This window comes from Natrix helvetica (assembly GCF_964273705.1).
Source record: "Natrix helvetica genome assembly, chromosome: Z".
Taxonomy (NCBI): Eukaryota; Metazoa; Chordata; class Lepidosauria; order Squamata; family Natricidae; genus Natrix; species Natrix helvetica.
The window spans coordinates 18,579,850-18,593,890 of record NC_138554.1 but is presented as its reverse complement, the minus strand read 5'-3'; the positions used below and the strand labels follow the sequence as shown (position 1 = coordinate 18,593,890).

The 14,041-nt window shown below is 46.4% G+C and overlaps 1 protein-coding gene across 1 annotated transcript; it reads right to left on the bottom strand.

The window, feature by feature from the left end:
- Positions 1-1,696: 1,696 nt before the first annotated feature.
- Positions 1,697-2,639, bottom strand: LOC309401339 (olfactory receptor 10A4-like; the record flags this gene model as incomplete). Its single annotated transcript, XM_081970405.1, is given in 2 exon segments — positions 1,697-1,871; positions 1,873-2,639. Coding segments are annotated over 2 exon segments (942 nt in total).
- Positions 2,640-14,041: the final 11,402 nt, after the last annotated feature.

The window sequence follows — 14,041 nt, the reverse complement described above, 5'->3', positions numbered from 1 at the left end:
GATATCTCATGCTTTCCATCATCCTGCTCCATTGTGTCTCCAGAGAAACTGGCTGGTGGAGACCCCCTTGCCTTTTGAAGATCTGGATGATAGCAATTAGACTTATATATTGCTTCAACAGTGCTTTACAGCCCTCCCTAAGCTTTTTAGAGAATCAGCCCATTGCCCCCAATAATCTGGGTCCTCATTTGACCCACTTTGGAAGAATGGAAGGCTGAGTCAACCTTTAGCCTGGTGAGATTCGAACTGCCAAATTGCAGGCAGCCGTCAGTCAGCAGAAGTAGCCTGCAATACTGCACTCTAACCACTGGGCCACTGCAGATCATGTGAGCTGTGTCCTCTTCAGTCTCTCCGCCGTGATTTCTTTGCCTACGTCTCTGCAGGCTTCTATCTGCCACTGTGCAATTGGCAAACCATACACAGGTGCAATAAGTTAAAGTACATTCTATGGTGCAGTAGAAGGTCACCAGCAGTTTGTCGTTCAGTTTTTGTTTCCTGAGAAGTCTCAGGTAATATAATCTCTAAATTGGCGATAGATAAGGGTCAGTGGAATTTGCAGGGTACTGAACTTAGTTTTTTGTATGACAAAGTAATAATTCTAAACTCAGGACATGTTTAACCCTGCCTTCCATCCCAGCCTCTTCTCCTAACCTTCCTTATTCACCTTGCTCTAACCTGGTCCTTCTTCCCCCACACATTACCTCTTTCTTCTTTCATCCTCCATTTCCTCCATATTACTTGGCCTGCCCAGTAGCCTTCCTTGGAAGGAAATGGCTGTTCAATCGTTTACTTGTTTTACTAGAATAAAAGATTTAGATTTCTGGTCAGAGTTCTTATCTTCTTGAAATATATTATCCCTAACTCTGTGTAACGCAAGAGGGAAGGGAAACATCTACTCTCAGCATCTCCTGGATTTTATTTTTACCCATAACATGAGCAGAAGAACTGCAATCTGATTAAGCGATGAAAACAACTACATTCCTGGATCATTACATAAGGAAGATCCGTCACCTTGAAATCATTTTTATGTCCATTCTTTTGCCCCCCCCCTTTTTACAGATGTTCTGAGCAGATGGGCCCCTTTTATTTGAATTTGACTACAATAATGAACTTAGGTTACCTTTCAGGACTCTCCATTTCTTTGAATAAATCTGTCACACCTCTGGATCATTCTACTCTAAAGGGTGCAATCTACCACGGGTATCCTCAGAAGTAGATTAGGGGACTGGAGGCTAAAACATATAAAGAATGGTTGCAGGAACTGGATATGCCTAGTTTAACGGAAAAAAAAGACTAGGGGTGACATGATAGCAGTGTTCCAATATCTGGTTGCCACAAAGAAGAGGGAGTCAAGGTATTCTCCAAAGCAGCTGAGGGCTGGAGAAGAAGCAATGGATGGAAACTAATCAAGGAGAGAAGTAACATAGAACTAAAGATAAATTTACTGACAGAACAATTAATCAGTGGAACCACTTGCCTCCAGAAGTTGTAAATGATCTAACACTGTAAGTTTTTAAGAAGAGATTGGATAACTATTTGTCTAAAGTGGTGTAGTGTCTCCTGCCTAAGCAAGGGGTTGGACTAGAAGACCTCCAAGGTCCATTCCAACTCTGTTATTCTACATTCTGTTGCAACCCATAAATATGTCCACAACAGTTTGATTGCTTTGAGGAGAATATACCTGGACATACAAACATTAATCCATAAAGGAGACCTGTTTCCTTGCTACTGTTTTCTTGAAAGCAGCTTTTATCTCTTTATTCCTCAGGCTATAAATGAGGGGATTCAGGCTTGGGGTCACCACTGTGTAGAGCAGGCCAAGGAATCTGCTACTGTCCATGGAATATTCTGAGTGGGGACTAATGTAGGTAACTGCCGGTTCCATAGAAAATGCAGACCACGGTGAGATGTGAGGAACAAGTGGAAAATATTTTGCGCTTGTTTTTGGCCCCAGGCATGTTGAGAATCGTGGAGAGGATGAGGATATAGGAAAAAAGGATGAGCAAAAGGGGTGTCAAGATCATGAGAACAACTATTATAGCAATGATCAGTTCATCCTTAAAGGTATCAGTGGTCGCCAATTTTAGAACATGCTTAATGTCACAGAAAAAATGACTGATTCTACTTGATCCACAGAAGGGAAGGGTGAAGATGGAAATAGATTGCCCCAAACTCACAAAAACACCAATGGCCCATGACAGAGCAGCAAGCTTAGCACATTTCCTGTATTTCATGATATATGGGTATTGCAAGGGTTTTCCAATGGCAACATAGCGGTCGTACGACATGACACAAAGAAGACAACATTCAGCGAGACCAAAGAGTATGAAGAAACACATTTGACACCCACAGCCCCAAAAGGATATAGTCTGGTTGTCTGATAACAAATTCACTAGCATCCTTGGGCTGATGGTGGAGGTGTAGCCAATTTCCAAAAAGGACAAATTCCAGAGGAAGAAGTACATTGGGGTGTGAAGGGTAGAATTGAGAATGATGAGGATTAAAATCAGGCTGTTGCCCATCAAAGTCATCAGATAGAACATTAGAACCAGGCAAAAGAGAAGCTCTCTCATGGACTGGAAATCTGAGAAGCCTAGAAGGACAATCTCATCCAAACAGGATTGGTTGTCTTTTTTCATCCAGATGGAAGCCTGAGAACACAAGAGGTCCATTAAAGAAAGAATCAAACAATTCCGAACATGGAAATAGGCTTGTTATCTTTTTTTAAAAATAAAAAAAGTTTTAAAAAACATTTTTACCTTTAAAAACAGAAAAAGAAAACACAACAAAAAAACCCAGAAAAAGCAAGACAAACATAACAATATAAAATAGTTATATAGCCTTCTGTATCGGCATACATGTTTAGCCATTGTAGTTCTCCATTCTAGATTGCCTTTCTATCGGTTTTAACCTTTGTAACAGTGTAATAACAATTGTACTAACAAATGTAATAATATTAATCGTTCACATCATGATTATTCTTTCAATTGTGGTCAATAGTTTAAGTTTGATAGTAATTAGTAACTGGTTAATTTTTTCTCAGTACTAGTTAAGAAAAAACAAAAAGAAAGACATCTATTTTCTGTTTTGGCTTCTGTTTTCTAGCCATGTATAGGTTTGTTATCCTTGATAACTTTAGATTCTGTTTCCTTATATCGCCATTAGTGAATTTTATGAATAAAATTTTCAATGATGCTGCCCAGCAGGTATAACCCACCCACCAAACATGACCTTAGGTAAAATAGTAAGCATTAATTTATCAATCTTACTTTTGAATTTTTTTCTGATAGTTTTAGAAGGATGGAATATTTTGCCTTCTGGAAAACTGGAGATGTATTAATATGCACTGGTGATTCAAAGTCTCAAAAGTTCCCGTGCCACACATGAGCCTTCATCTATCCTTTTTTCCGGAAAATGTATTTCATATATGCAGACATTTTGCTTCAGCAATATCAAAGTCTGTGGAGGAACCTTTAAAATCAGTTGGCTCCCAGAGGATCAGAAATTTTAGAGACAGGAGGGAATTTTGTTCTCTAAAAACATCTCCTGAGAGAAGCCCAAGGATTCATCCTGGGAATTTGGTAAATTGAGGGACCTTAAGGGAAGGATTCTGTAGAGCAGAGTTGGAAAACCCAGTGAAACCACTTAACCAGGAAGTGGCTGTTAACTGGAAGCAAACCTTGAAGTTTATAATGACATTGCAATAGAGTAGTTCCCCATTAAGCCAGTAATGCCATAACTTACAAGGAGTGAGAATTCACTGCAAACAAAATCACCATGTAAGAGGAATATAATCCATCCTTTAATTTTTTTTGTAAACAAAATAAATTGCCTTTGTATTCCCTTCATTTCTGGGCTGAGTTGGAATCAGCAAAATATTTTTGATATTTTATTTACTCATCTCAAATGATCTAAGCCCCAGTGCCCACTGTAACAGCTTTGCCAAAAAGGCCTTAAGAGTTGTTAACCTAATTTTGCAAAGCTTTTTCTCCAGTAACATTGTATTGCTTACTAGGGCGCACAAAACCTTTGCCAGACCAATTGTCGAATAAGCTCGTCTGCCTGGAATCCACACTGGGCATCAGACTTTAATATGATTGAGCAGGTCCAGAGGTATTTCATGAGAAGAGTGCACCACTCCTCTACTCACAATAGTATACCTTATGCCACCAGACGTGAAATTTTGGGCTTGGACCATCTGGAACTGCAGTTCAATCTAAGCATAGTACATACAATTGTCTGCTATAACACCTTACCTGCCAATGACTTCTTCAGCTTCAACCTCAATAATACAAACAAACAATTGGTACAAACTCAAAGTAAACCGTTGCAGAAAATTTGATTTCAGTAACAGAGTGTTCAATGCCTAGAATGCTCTATCTGACTCCGTAGTTACATCCTCAAACCTTCACAGTTTAAACTTTAAACTGTCTAAAGTGGACCTCACCCCATTCCTAAGAGGTCTGTAAAGGCGTGGTGGTGCATAAGCTCACTAGCGTGCCTAACGTCCCTGTCCTACTGTCTTCATCTTTTTGTATTCATTCATTTTGTTTATATCTATGTTGATATTTATACCTGCTATCCTGTACATGTTTGAAAACTAATAAATACAAATACAAAGCTGTTGTGGCCTAGCAGGAGCCGTTGGAGGTGTCGCCAGATTCCGATAGCGAGGGTCCCTATGAGTCGGCTCTGGAGGATGTGGAGGACCCTGGACAGGGTTCCGACTCCGAGCAGGGCGCAGAGAGGCAGGTTGGCCACCAGGAGGCGCCTGAGCCTTGGACCAGATGAATAGATGAATAAAATTTTCAATGATGCTGCCCAACAGGAATAACCAACCCACCAAACGTGACTCTAGAGAAAGTAGTAAATATTAATCTTACTTTTGATTTTTTTTTCTGATAGTTTAAGAAGGATGGAATATTTTGTCTTCTGGAAAACCGGAGATGTACTAATATCCACTGGTAATTCAAAGTCTCAAAAGTTCCCGTGCCATACATGAGCCTTCATCTATCCTTTTTTCTGGAAAATGTATTTCATATATGCAGACATTTTGCTTCAGCCAATATCAAAGGCTGTGAAGGAACCTTTAAAATCAGTTGACTCCTAGAGGATCAGAAATTTTAGAGACAGGAGGGAATTTTGTTCTCTAACAACATCTCCTGAGAGAAGCCCAAGGATTCATCCCGGGAATTTGGTAAATTGAGGGACCTTAAGGGAAGGATTCTGTAGAGCAGAGTTGGAAAACCCAGTGAAACCACTTAACCAGGAAGTAGCTACTAACTGGAAGCAAACCTTGAAGTTTATAATGAGTAGCAACTATGTACAATCCAGCAAAGACTCTGTCTGGCAACAGACCTTTTATAGGGAGCTGTCAGACCCTTTGACCAATCAGATTTGAATACTGTTCCCGCTGGAGCAGAGGACTTGGTGGAAAGTACCATATTGATTCTCAGTATGTAACAGCCCCCCCCCCCTCTTAGTTGGGTTTGTCCAGCTTGTTTGTCCAGCTTGTGACAGGTAGGATGGCTTTCTGGTGGCTTGCCCAGACCTATGCAGTTCAGTCGGCACGGAAACTTCGGTCAGGTCGGACGGACTTGTTGCTCCATGGGTTTGCCTAGTGGAAGTTCCTGGAACTTTCCACAGGGTGTGGCTGGAGTTTTTGGAGCCAGTTCACTCAGAACTCTCTGGGCCCTGCAACCTCTTCAGATAAGTACCCCGGTACTTTTGGGCTTGAGATGTGTGTGGAAGGAGTGAATTCGTACTATTTTTGGGTAGGGCTTTCGCTAACTCGTGCAGGAGGTACCTCTGGCTGCCTAAGATTGGATTGGGAGAGGCGGCCATGGAGTTGATCAATGTGCCGCCTCCAAGTTCGACCATCCTCGAACTCCAATTGATACGAGCAAGGTCCGGTAATGCCTGTAACTGTGGCAGGAAACCAGCAGCCCCCCTAGCGTAGTTGTGGGTATAAACTCGATCCCCTATGCTAAAATGTCTAAGTTTGCTAGTCGAATCAGGGGGTGTTTCGGCAGAGTAGTTCGGGTGTATCCAATTTAAGTGAGATCTTAGCCGGTGACCCATTAGAAGCTTGGAGGGGCTTCTCCCGATGGTAGCACATGGCATGATGTACTGCATGAGGAGGAATTGATCGACCCATGTTTGCCAATCTTTAGCAGGTCGCACCATTCTCTCCACCTGTCCATTACTGGCTGGGTGGAATGGAGTGACCAGGGCATGCCTGATTCCCTGCGATGCTAGGAAGGTTTCAAATTGCATGGCTGTAAATTGGGGCCCATTATCAGAGACCAAGACTTCAGGTAGGCCGTGGGTGGAGAAAAGTCTCTGTAGTGCCTTGATGACCACTTCTGCCGTGGTAGTGGTCATGAGGACTATCTCTAACAATTTTGAATAGGCGTTCAGAACTAGCATGAATACTTGGCCGTGAACTGGGCCAGAAAAGTCAATGTGCACCCTAGACCATGGTACTCTCCCACTCCTTAATGGGTGCCTTTGGGGGAGCTGGTCTGGACTCCTGGCATGGTGTGCAGGTAGCCACCCATTCCTCAATCTCCCTATCCATGGTAGGCCACTACACATAACTCCTGGCCAAAGTTTTCATTTGGACAATTCCCGGATGCCCCACATGCAAAGCTTCTAATGCTGCAACATGCAGTTTGGTTGGAACAATGACCAGGTCCCCCCACAACAAACAACTATTTACAATAAACAGTTCATCCCTTTTTGCAAAAAACATTTTAAACTCTTGTCCAACCAGCCCCTTGGGCCACCACCTCCACACCCAGTTCAAAAACCTGTCTAAGAGTCCAGTCTTTTGCTGAGTGGTGGGTGACCTCATTGGAAGAGACAGGACCAGCCTCAAGGCAGTCTGTGAGCAGGACTGGTGTCTCAGGAGTCAGATCAGCAAACAGTTCTGGTACAGGACACTGGCTGAGGGCGTCAGCATGCCCCAAAGTGATGCCAGGTCAATGAATGAGATGGTAGCTGTAGGCTGTGAGGAAAATAGTCCAATGAGTCATCCGCAGCAACAGCGAAGCAGGGGTAGGCAGGTCCCCAGCCAGCAAGCCCAAAAGTGGCTTATGGTCCATGATGATCTTGAAGTCATGGCCATACAAGTGCTCATGGGACCGTTTTATGCCAGCTACCGCAGCCAGAGCCTCATGGTCCAGTTGGCTATAGTTCCGCTCGGCAGCTGACAGGGTCCTTAAGTAGTAGGTGATGGGTGCCTCAGTTCCATTGAGCATGCGGTGGCTGAGGATGGCCCCGATGCCAAAGGGGGAAGCATTACAAGTCAGCACAAGTGGCAGAGTCTGGTGGTACTGAACCAGGAATGTGTCCACTGACAGCAGTCTTTTCACAGCGGCAAATGCAGCAGCTTCAGCTCTGCCCCAGGTCCACTTGGCCTTTTTGCTGAGGAGCTGATGCAAAGGCTCAGCAATGGTGGCTTTCTGTATAAGAAAGACACTGTAGAAGTTAAGGAGTCTGAGGAATGCCTGGAGCTTGGTCTAATTGTGAGGTGTAGGGGTGTCCTAGATTGTGTTAATGTTTTTGTTTGTGGGGTGAATCCCAGAGCCGTCAATGAGGTACCCTAGGAATTCATCCCTTGGCACATTAGTTTGGCAGTTTTCTTTTTTGAGGCGAAGGCCTTTTTTTGCTAATTCTGGTCAAAACAGTCCTAAGTCTTTTGAATAATTGCTGCTTATTTGCAGCCGATACAAAAATGTCATCAAAATAGGAGATGACTCCTAGTATCCCTGCAAAAGCCATTCCATGGCTATTCTAGGGGCTATACTAATGCTGAATTGTAGCCGGGTGCATTTAAAGGCACCTCTATGTGTCACAATGGTTTGGGCCTCTGCCTGTGGCATCATCTACAGGCAAGTGTTGGTATGCCTGCATCATGTCCAATTTAGCGAAAACTTTTCTGGGGCCTAGTGAATGTAATAAGTGCTGTACAATGGGCATGGGATAAGTGCTTTGTTGTAAAGCTTTGTTTATTGTGGACTTGTAATCTGTGCAGATGCAGACTGACCCATCTGGCTTGACTGAGGTCACTATAGGGGTCTCCCAGCGTGCATGATCTACTGGCTGAAGGATTCCCTGGCTAATCAATTTTGGAGCGGAAAGCGAAAGGGACTCTCCTGGGCTTTGGCCTAATAGGGGTTATGTTGGTGTCCAAATTAAAAGAGATTGTAGTCCCCACATACTTACCTAGACCAGTGCTGAAGATGTCCTCGAACTCCTTAAGGAGTTCCTCAGTGCTTTCATTATGAACGGTGTTGATTCCGGTCACCCCAAGGTCCAGGGATTCAAACCAGTCCAAGCCTAGGAGGCTTTGCAGGGCTCTGCTGACCACTGTCACAGGGAGCAGTCCATTGAAGGATTTGAATTGCACTTGGAAAGTGCCTTGGCCAAGAACCAGGATTCGGTTCCCCTGGTAGTCACTCAGGAGTAGGTCTGGAACCCCCAGCTTGTGCCTCCTCAAGTTGGGGACAGCCTTCTTGAGCGTAGACCAGGACATAAGGGTCAGTGATGACCCTGTGTCAATCTCCATGGAGCATGGAGACACTCGAGGAGGATTGTGACTTTCAGCTTTTTGGCCCGTGTCATGCAGGCTTGACCAATGGTAGTCTGGAACATTACTCCGGGTTCTGCCCCTGGTTGCTTTGGTTGTGGTTGCCAAGCCCCTTGTCTCTGCAGTTCCAGGCATGCAGGTTGGTTGTCTGGGTGCTGTGGGGAATTTGCTCCTGCAGATTCTGGTGATGTGCCCCTGTCGTTCGCAGCACTGGCAGATGGTATCCCAGAAACGGCAAACCGATCTCTGGTGGTTTCCTCCACAGTCGGCGCAGGTGGGAAACGCGATTCAACTTTCTGCGCCCATTCTTTGCCGTCATTGTGCATGCAATAGATGTCATCATTGCTGTCTGAAGCTTCCCTCTGTTGAGAGACGGCTGTTTAATTTTGACATAGATAGCCTCTTTAAAAATGCACCTTTATGACTCCACCGAAAGCAATATTTGTTTTGTACATTGTATATAGAGTGTATGCTATGTGTATAACAGTGACATGCAGTCAGGTGAGGCAAGTGAGGCACAGCCTCACTGCTCTCATCATGAAAAGAAAAAAAATGTAAAAGGAAAAAGCTGAGCTAGTTGCTGCCTCACCGTGGATGACTCTGCTTAACTGTTTAAAAAAGCCTCTAAAAAAAGCGTCCTCTACTATGAGGCAGGAGAACTCCATGCCTCATCTAGTCTGGCTCAAGGTTGATTCAGCCTTCCATCCTTCCAAGGTTGGTAATATGACAACCCAGATTGTTGGGGGTAATATGCTGACTCTGTAAACTGCTTAGGGGGGATTGTAAAAGCCCTGTGAAGTGGTGGAGAAGTCTAAGTGGTTATTGCTATTTATTCTTTTATTTGCCAAATGCACATAGCTACCCATCTTACCCAAATAAATGAATAGCTAACGCAGTATAAAAATTAAAAGCAACAGCAATTTAAAAGATTGAGGCACCCTGCTGTTAAGTTCGGGCAATGAGAGAACAGACTCCAGACGATAGTGACAACAACAGCTCTTTATTTAGTAGTAGTAGTGATCCAGCTTGGCTTTGAGTCTAATAGCTCCCCTTTTATAGGGATCGGGTACACCTCCCGTCCAATCAGAACAACCCCTTGTTCCCGCCCTAGTGGAGACTTACAGCGGTATATGCTAATATCTAACACCCCTCCCCTCTTAGATGGAGTGTTCTGGTTTGTGACAAAATCCTGTAAGTATGCCGGTTTCTGCCTTACTTGGGTGGACTGTCAGATTTCGGGTTGAGTTGGAACGGGCGTGAGATCGGCGTGTTCCTCCTGTTCCATTTCGCTGGCAGGGGATGGTCGGTTCCCCTCGCTCGGAGGCTGTTCTGCTCTATCGTTGATCTCAGGTTCCACCCCAGGCTCCGTGGTGCTGAAGTCCTCTGTGCTCGGATATTCGGGTTGTTGCATTGGCTGATTTTCCGACGGAATGAAGTCTTCATTCGCTGATCGTAGGTTGGAGTGCATTAGGCGACCTCGGAGTTGGTCTATGTGCCTCTTCCAGTTCCTCCCGTCCTCTAGTTCCAACAAGTATGATCGAGGACCCGTGATACCAATTACCTTTGCTGGAATCCACAGCGTCCCCCCTGCATAGTTGTGGGCATATACTGAATCCCCTATGCTAAAGTTCCGAATTTTGCTTGTGGAGTCTGGGGGCGATATGGCAGAGTAGTTTGGGTGAAGCCGGTCCAGGTGAGACCGTAATCGGTGACCCATGAGGAGTTCAGCGGGGCTCCTTCCGGTCATGGCACTAGGGGTAATGTGTTGGATTAGTAAGTAATGGTCGATTCGTGTTTGCCAATCACCTGGGCCCATCCTAGCGAGGGCCTCTTTTGCAGATCACACCATTCTCTCCGCCTGTCCGTTCGATGCTGGATGGAATGGCGCGACGAGGGCATGCCGAATTCCCTGACTCGCTAAGTATGTTTCGAATTGCATGGCCGTGAATTGGGGCCCGTTGTCGGAGACCAGGAGGTCGGGCAGGCCGTGAGTGGTGAAAAATCACCGAAGTACCTTAATGACTGCCTCTGCCGTGATTGAAGTCATTAGGACTACTTCCAACCATTTGGAGTATGCATCCACAACTATTAGAAACGTTTGCCCTTGGACTGGCCCTGCGAAATCAATGTGTATTCGCAACCAAGGTGCTTATGGTTTGTCCCATTCCGTGGCGGGCGCTTCAGGGGGGGGCTGGTCTGGACTCTTGGCACGGATCACAAGTGGCTACCCATTCCTCTATCTCCTTGTCCATGTTGGGCCACCAAACGTAACTCCTAGCTAACGCTTTCATCCTTACGATCCCTGGATGCCCAACATGTAAAGCCTCTAATACATTTCTCCGCAGTGCGTATGGTACAACAACTCGATCCCCCCACAATAAACAACCTTGTAAAACCGACAGTTCGTCGCGCTTAGACCAAAACAGTTTGAATTCGGGTCCCACATTCCCTTTGGGCCACCCCCTCCATACCCAAGTTTGAACCTGTCTGATTACATTGTCCTTAGCAGAAAACCTAGCAACGTCCACAGAAGAAACTGGTCCTGAGTCCAAACAGTCAATCAAGAGAACCAGTATTTCGGGAGTGGGGTCTGTTAACAGTTCTGGTAGTGGGCAACGGCTGAGTGCGCCTGTGTGCCCTAATGTGGAACCCGGTCGATGTATCAACTTGTAGGAATACGCAGCCAGGAAAACAGTCCACCTGGTCATGCGCGGGGAGAGTGAGACCGGTGTGGGGCGGTTTCCCGCCAAAAGACCCAGCAATGGTTTGTGGTCTGTGATAAGTTAGAAATCGCAGCTGTAGAGATACTCGTGGAAACGTTTGACTCCAGCCACAGCGGCTAACACTTCCCTGTCCATTTGGCTGTAGTTTCGTTCAGCCGATGATAAAGTCCTTGAGTAGAATGCTATGGGTGCTTCGTTTCCGTTTGGCATTCTGTGGCTGAGTACTGCGCTGACGCCGAAAGGTGATGCATCGCAGGTCAATACCAGTGGTAGAGTTTGGCTGTATTGGATGAATAGCGAGTCGGTCGTGAGTAGACGCTTGACTGCGGCGAAGGCGGCCGCCTCGGAACGTCCCCAGGTCCATTTCGTGTTCTTGGCTAGGAGTCGGTGTAGCGGCTCAGCGATGGTAGCTTTCTGTCTTAGAAAAACGCTGTAGAAGTTAAGAAGTCCGAGGAATGCCTGCAACTCGGTCTGATTTCGTGGTGTGGGGGCGTCCTGGATCACCTTAATTTTCTTCGATGTTGGGTGTATACCCAGCCCATCGATTCTATACCCCAGGAATTCTATGCTAGGCACGTTAATTTGGCATTTTTCCTTTTTTAGGCGGAGACCCTTTTCTCTGATTCTGGCCAAAACAGTTCTAACACGTTTTAATAGTTGCTCCTCGTTTGCAGCCGACACCAAGATGTCATCAAAATATGGGACGACTCCTGGTATGCCCTGCAAAAGCCGTTCCATGACGCTTTGGAACAGACCTGGAGCGATGCTTACGCCGAATTGTAACCGGTTGCATTTGAAAGCACCCCTGTGCGTCACTATAGTTTGGGCCTCCGCCGTGGCGCTATCCACAGGCAGCTGCTGATACGCTTGTGCCATGTCTAACTTTGCAAATATTTTTCCTGGCCCCAACGAGTGCAATAGGTGTTGGACTACGGGCACAGGATACGCGCTCTGTTGTAGGGCAACATTAATTGTGCATTTATAGTCTGCGCAGATGCTGACTGACCCATCTGGTTTAACTGGGGTCACGATGGGGGTTTCCCAGCATGCGTGATCCACCGGTTCAGGGATCCCTTGCTCTACGAGCTTATCGATTTCCTTGTCAATCTTGGGACGGAGTGCAAAAGGCACTCTTCTAGGTTTGAGTCGGATTGGCGCCACCTTTGGATCTAGATTGAATGATATCGGCTTTCCCACATACTTACCAAGGCCAGGGCTGAACACATCCTCGAACTCCTTAATAATCTGCTCTGCGCTGCTGTTCTCCACGGCGTTGATTCCGGTGACTTCTAGCCCCAGGGCTTCAAACCAATCCAGTCCCAGGAGGCTCTGTAATGGCGCGCTGGTGACGGTCACAGGCAGCTGGGCTATAATGTCTTTGAACTGGACCCGAAACATGCCTTGACCCACGATGGGGACCCTGTTCCCCTGGTAGTCTCGTAGCAGGATGTCTGGTGTTCGCAGTTGGCGCTTCTTAAGGCTCGGAATTGCTTTTTTCATGGCTGACCACGAGATGATCGTCAGGGACGATCCCGTGTCGACTTCAAGCTCGCAAGGGGAGTCATCCAGGAGGACAGTGAGTTTCAGCTTTTTAGGCCGCTTTGTGCGGACCTGACCTATCGTTGTGAGATAGGTTCTCATGGGTTCTCTCTGGGGATACTCTCTCTCAGTTTCCTGGGAATACTCTCTCTCGGCTCTCTGTGAATACACCCTTTCAGCTCTTTGGGGATACTCTCTCTCGGCTGACTCCCTCGGTTCTCTCTCTGGGCGCCCTTTGTTTTTCCGCCAAGCCCCTGGGTTGGGCTTCTGTCTGCGGTACATAGGAGGCTGCCATTGTGTGGCAGGGACTTTGCTCCGGCACACTCGTGCAATGTGCCCAAGTTTGTCGCAATGCGAGCAAACAACATTTCTGAAACGGTAGGTAGACCGGGGGTGGTTCCCGCCGCAGCTTGCGCATGGTGGCAAATGGAATTCGGGTTTCCCCACCGGTCTTGTGTGACTGCTCCGCATGCGATGGCTGTCTTCGAATTCGCTGTCCTCGGCCTCTTGATCGGTGGCCTCATAGTGCACTTTGGCTTGTCTGGTTCCCGGCTGGGTCGCGCTGTATCCCTGTTGTATTGTTTCGGAAGATTTGTCCACTGATTCAGAAGCTCTCGCTTCATCTAGCGTGATTTGCAGGCTTAGGTTGGGTTTAGCCAACAATCGTTTTTGTAAAGAAATGTCTTTTAACCCACATATCAGGCGATCCAGGATTTGCTCGTCCAGATCTTTGAAACCGCAGTGCGTGGCTGCTTTCCGAAGTGCTGCAACGTATTGGTTGATGGTTTCTCCCGCCTTCTGGTTCCTCGTGTTGAATCCTTGGCGGCAAACGTGGCGGGAAGGTTTTGGCGCATAATGTGTTTGCAGCGTCTGTTGCAGCGCCGTCCATGTTACCCCCTGGATGGGGGTTGGCTCTGAGAGATCCCTGGCCGTCTCGAAAACCTCTCGACCGCAGTAGCTCAGGAACATATTCTTTTTCCGGGAGTCTGGTACTCCCGTGAGATCGTTTGCCTCGAGGAAACACTCGAATCTCAGCATGTAGGATTCCCAATGCTCGGCGATTGGGTCGTATGGAGTTGGAGGAGCATTCATTGACATCTTTTCTGCATTTGAATTTGCCGCGCTGAGATGGCTGCCGGAACTTCTGCCGAATTCTGGGGCTGGATTGGATCCGTAGATTTTGGAG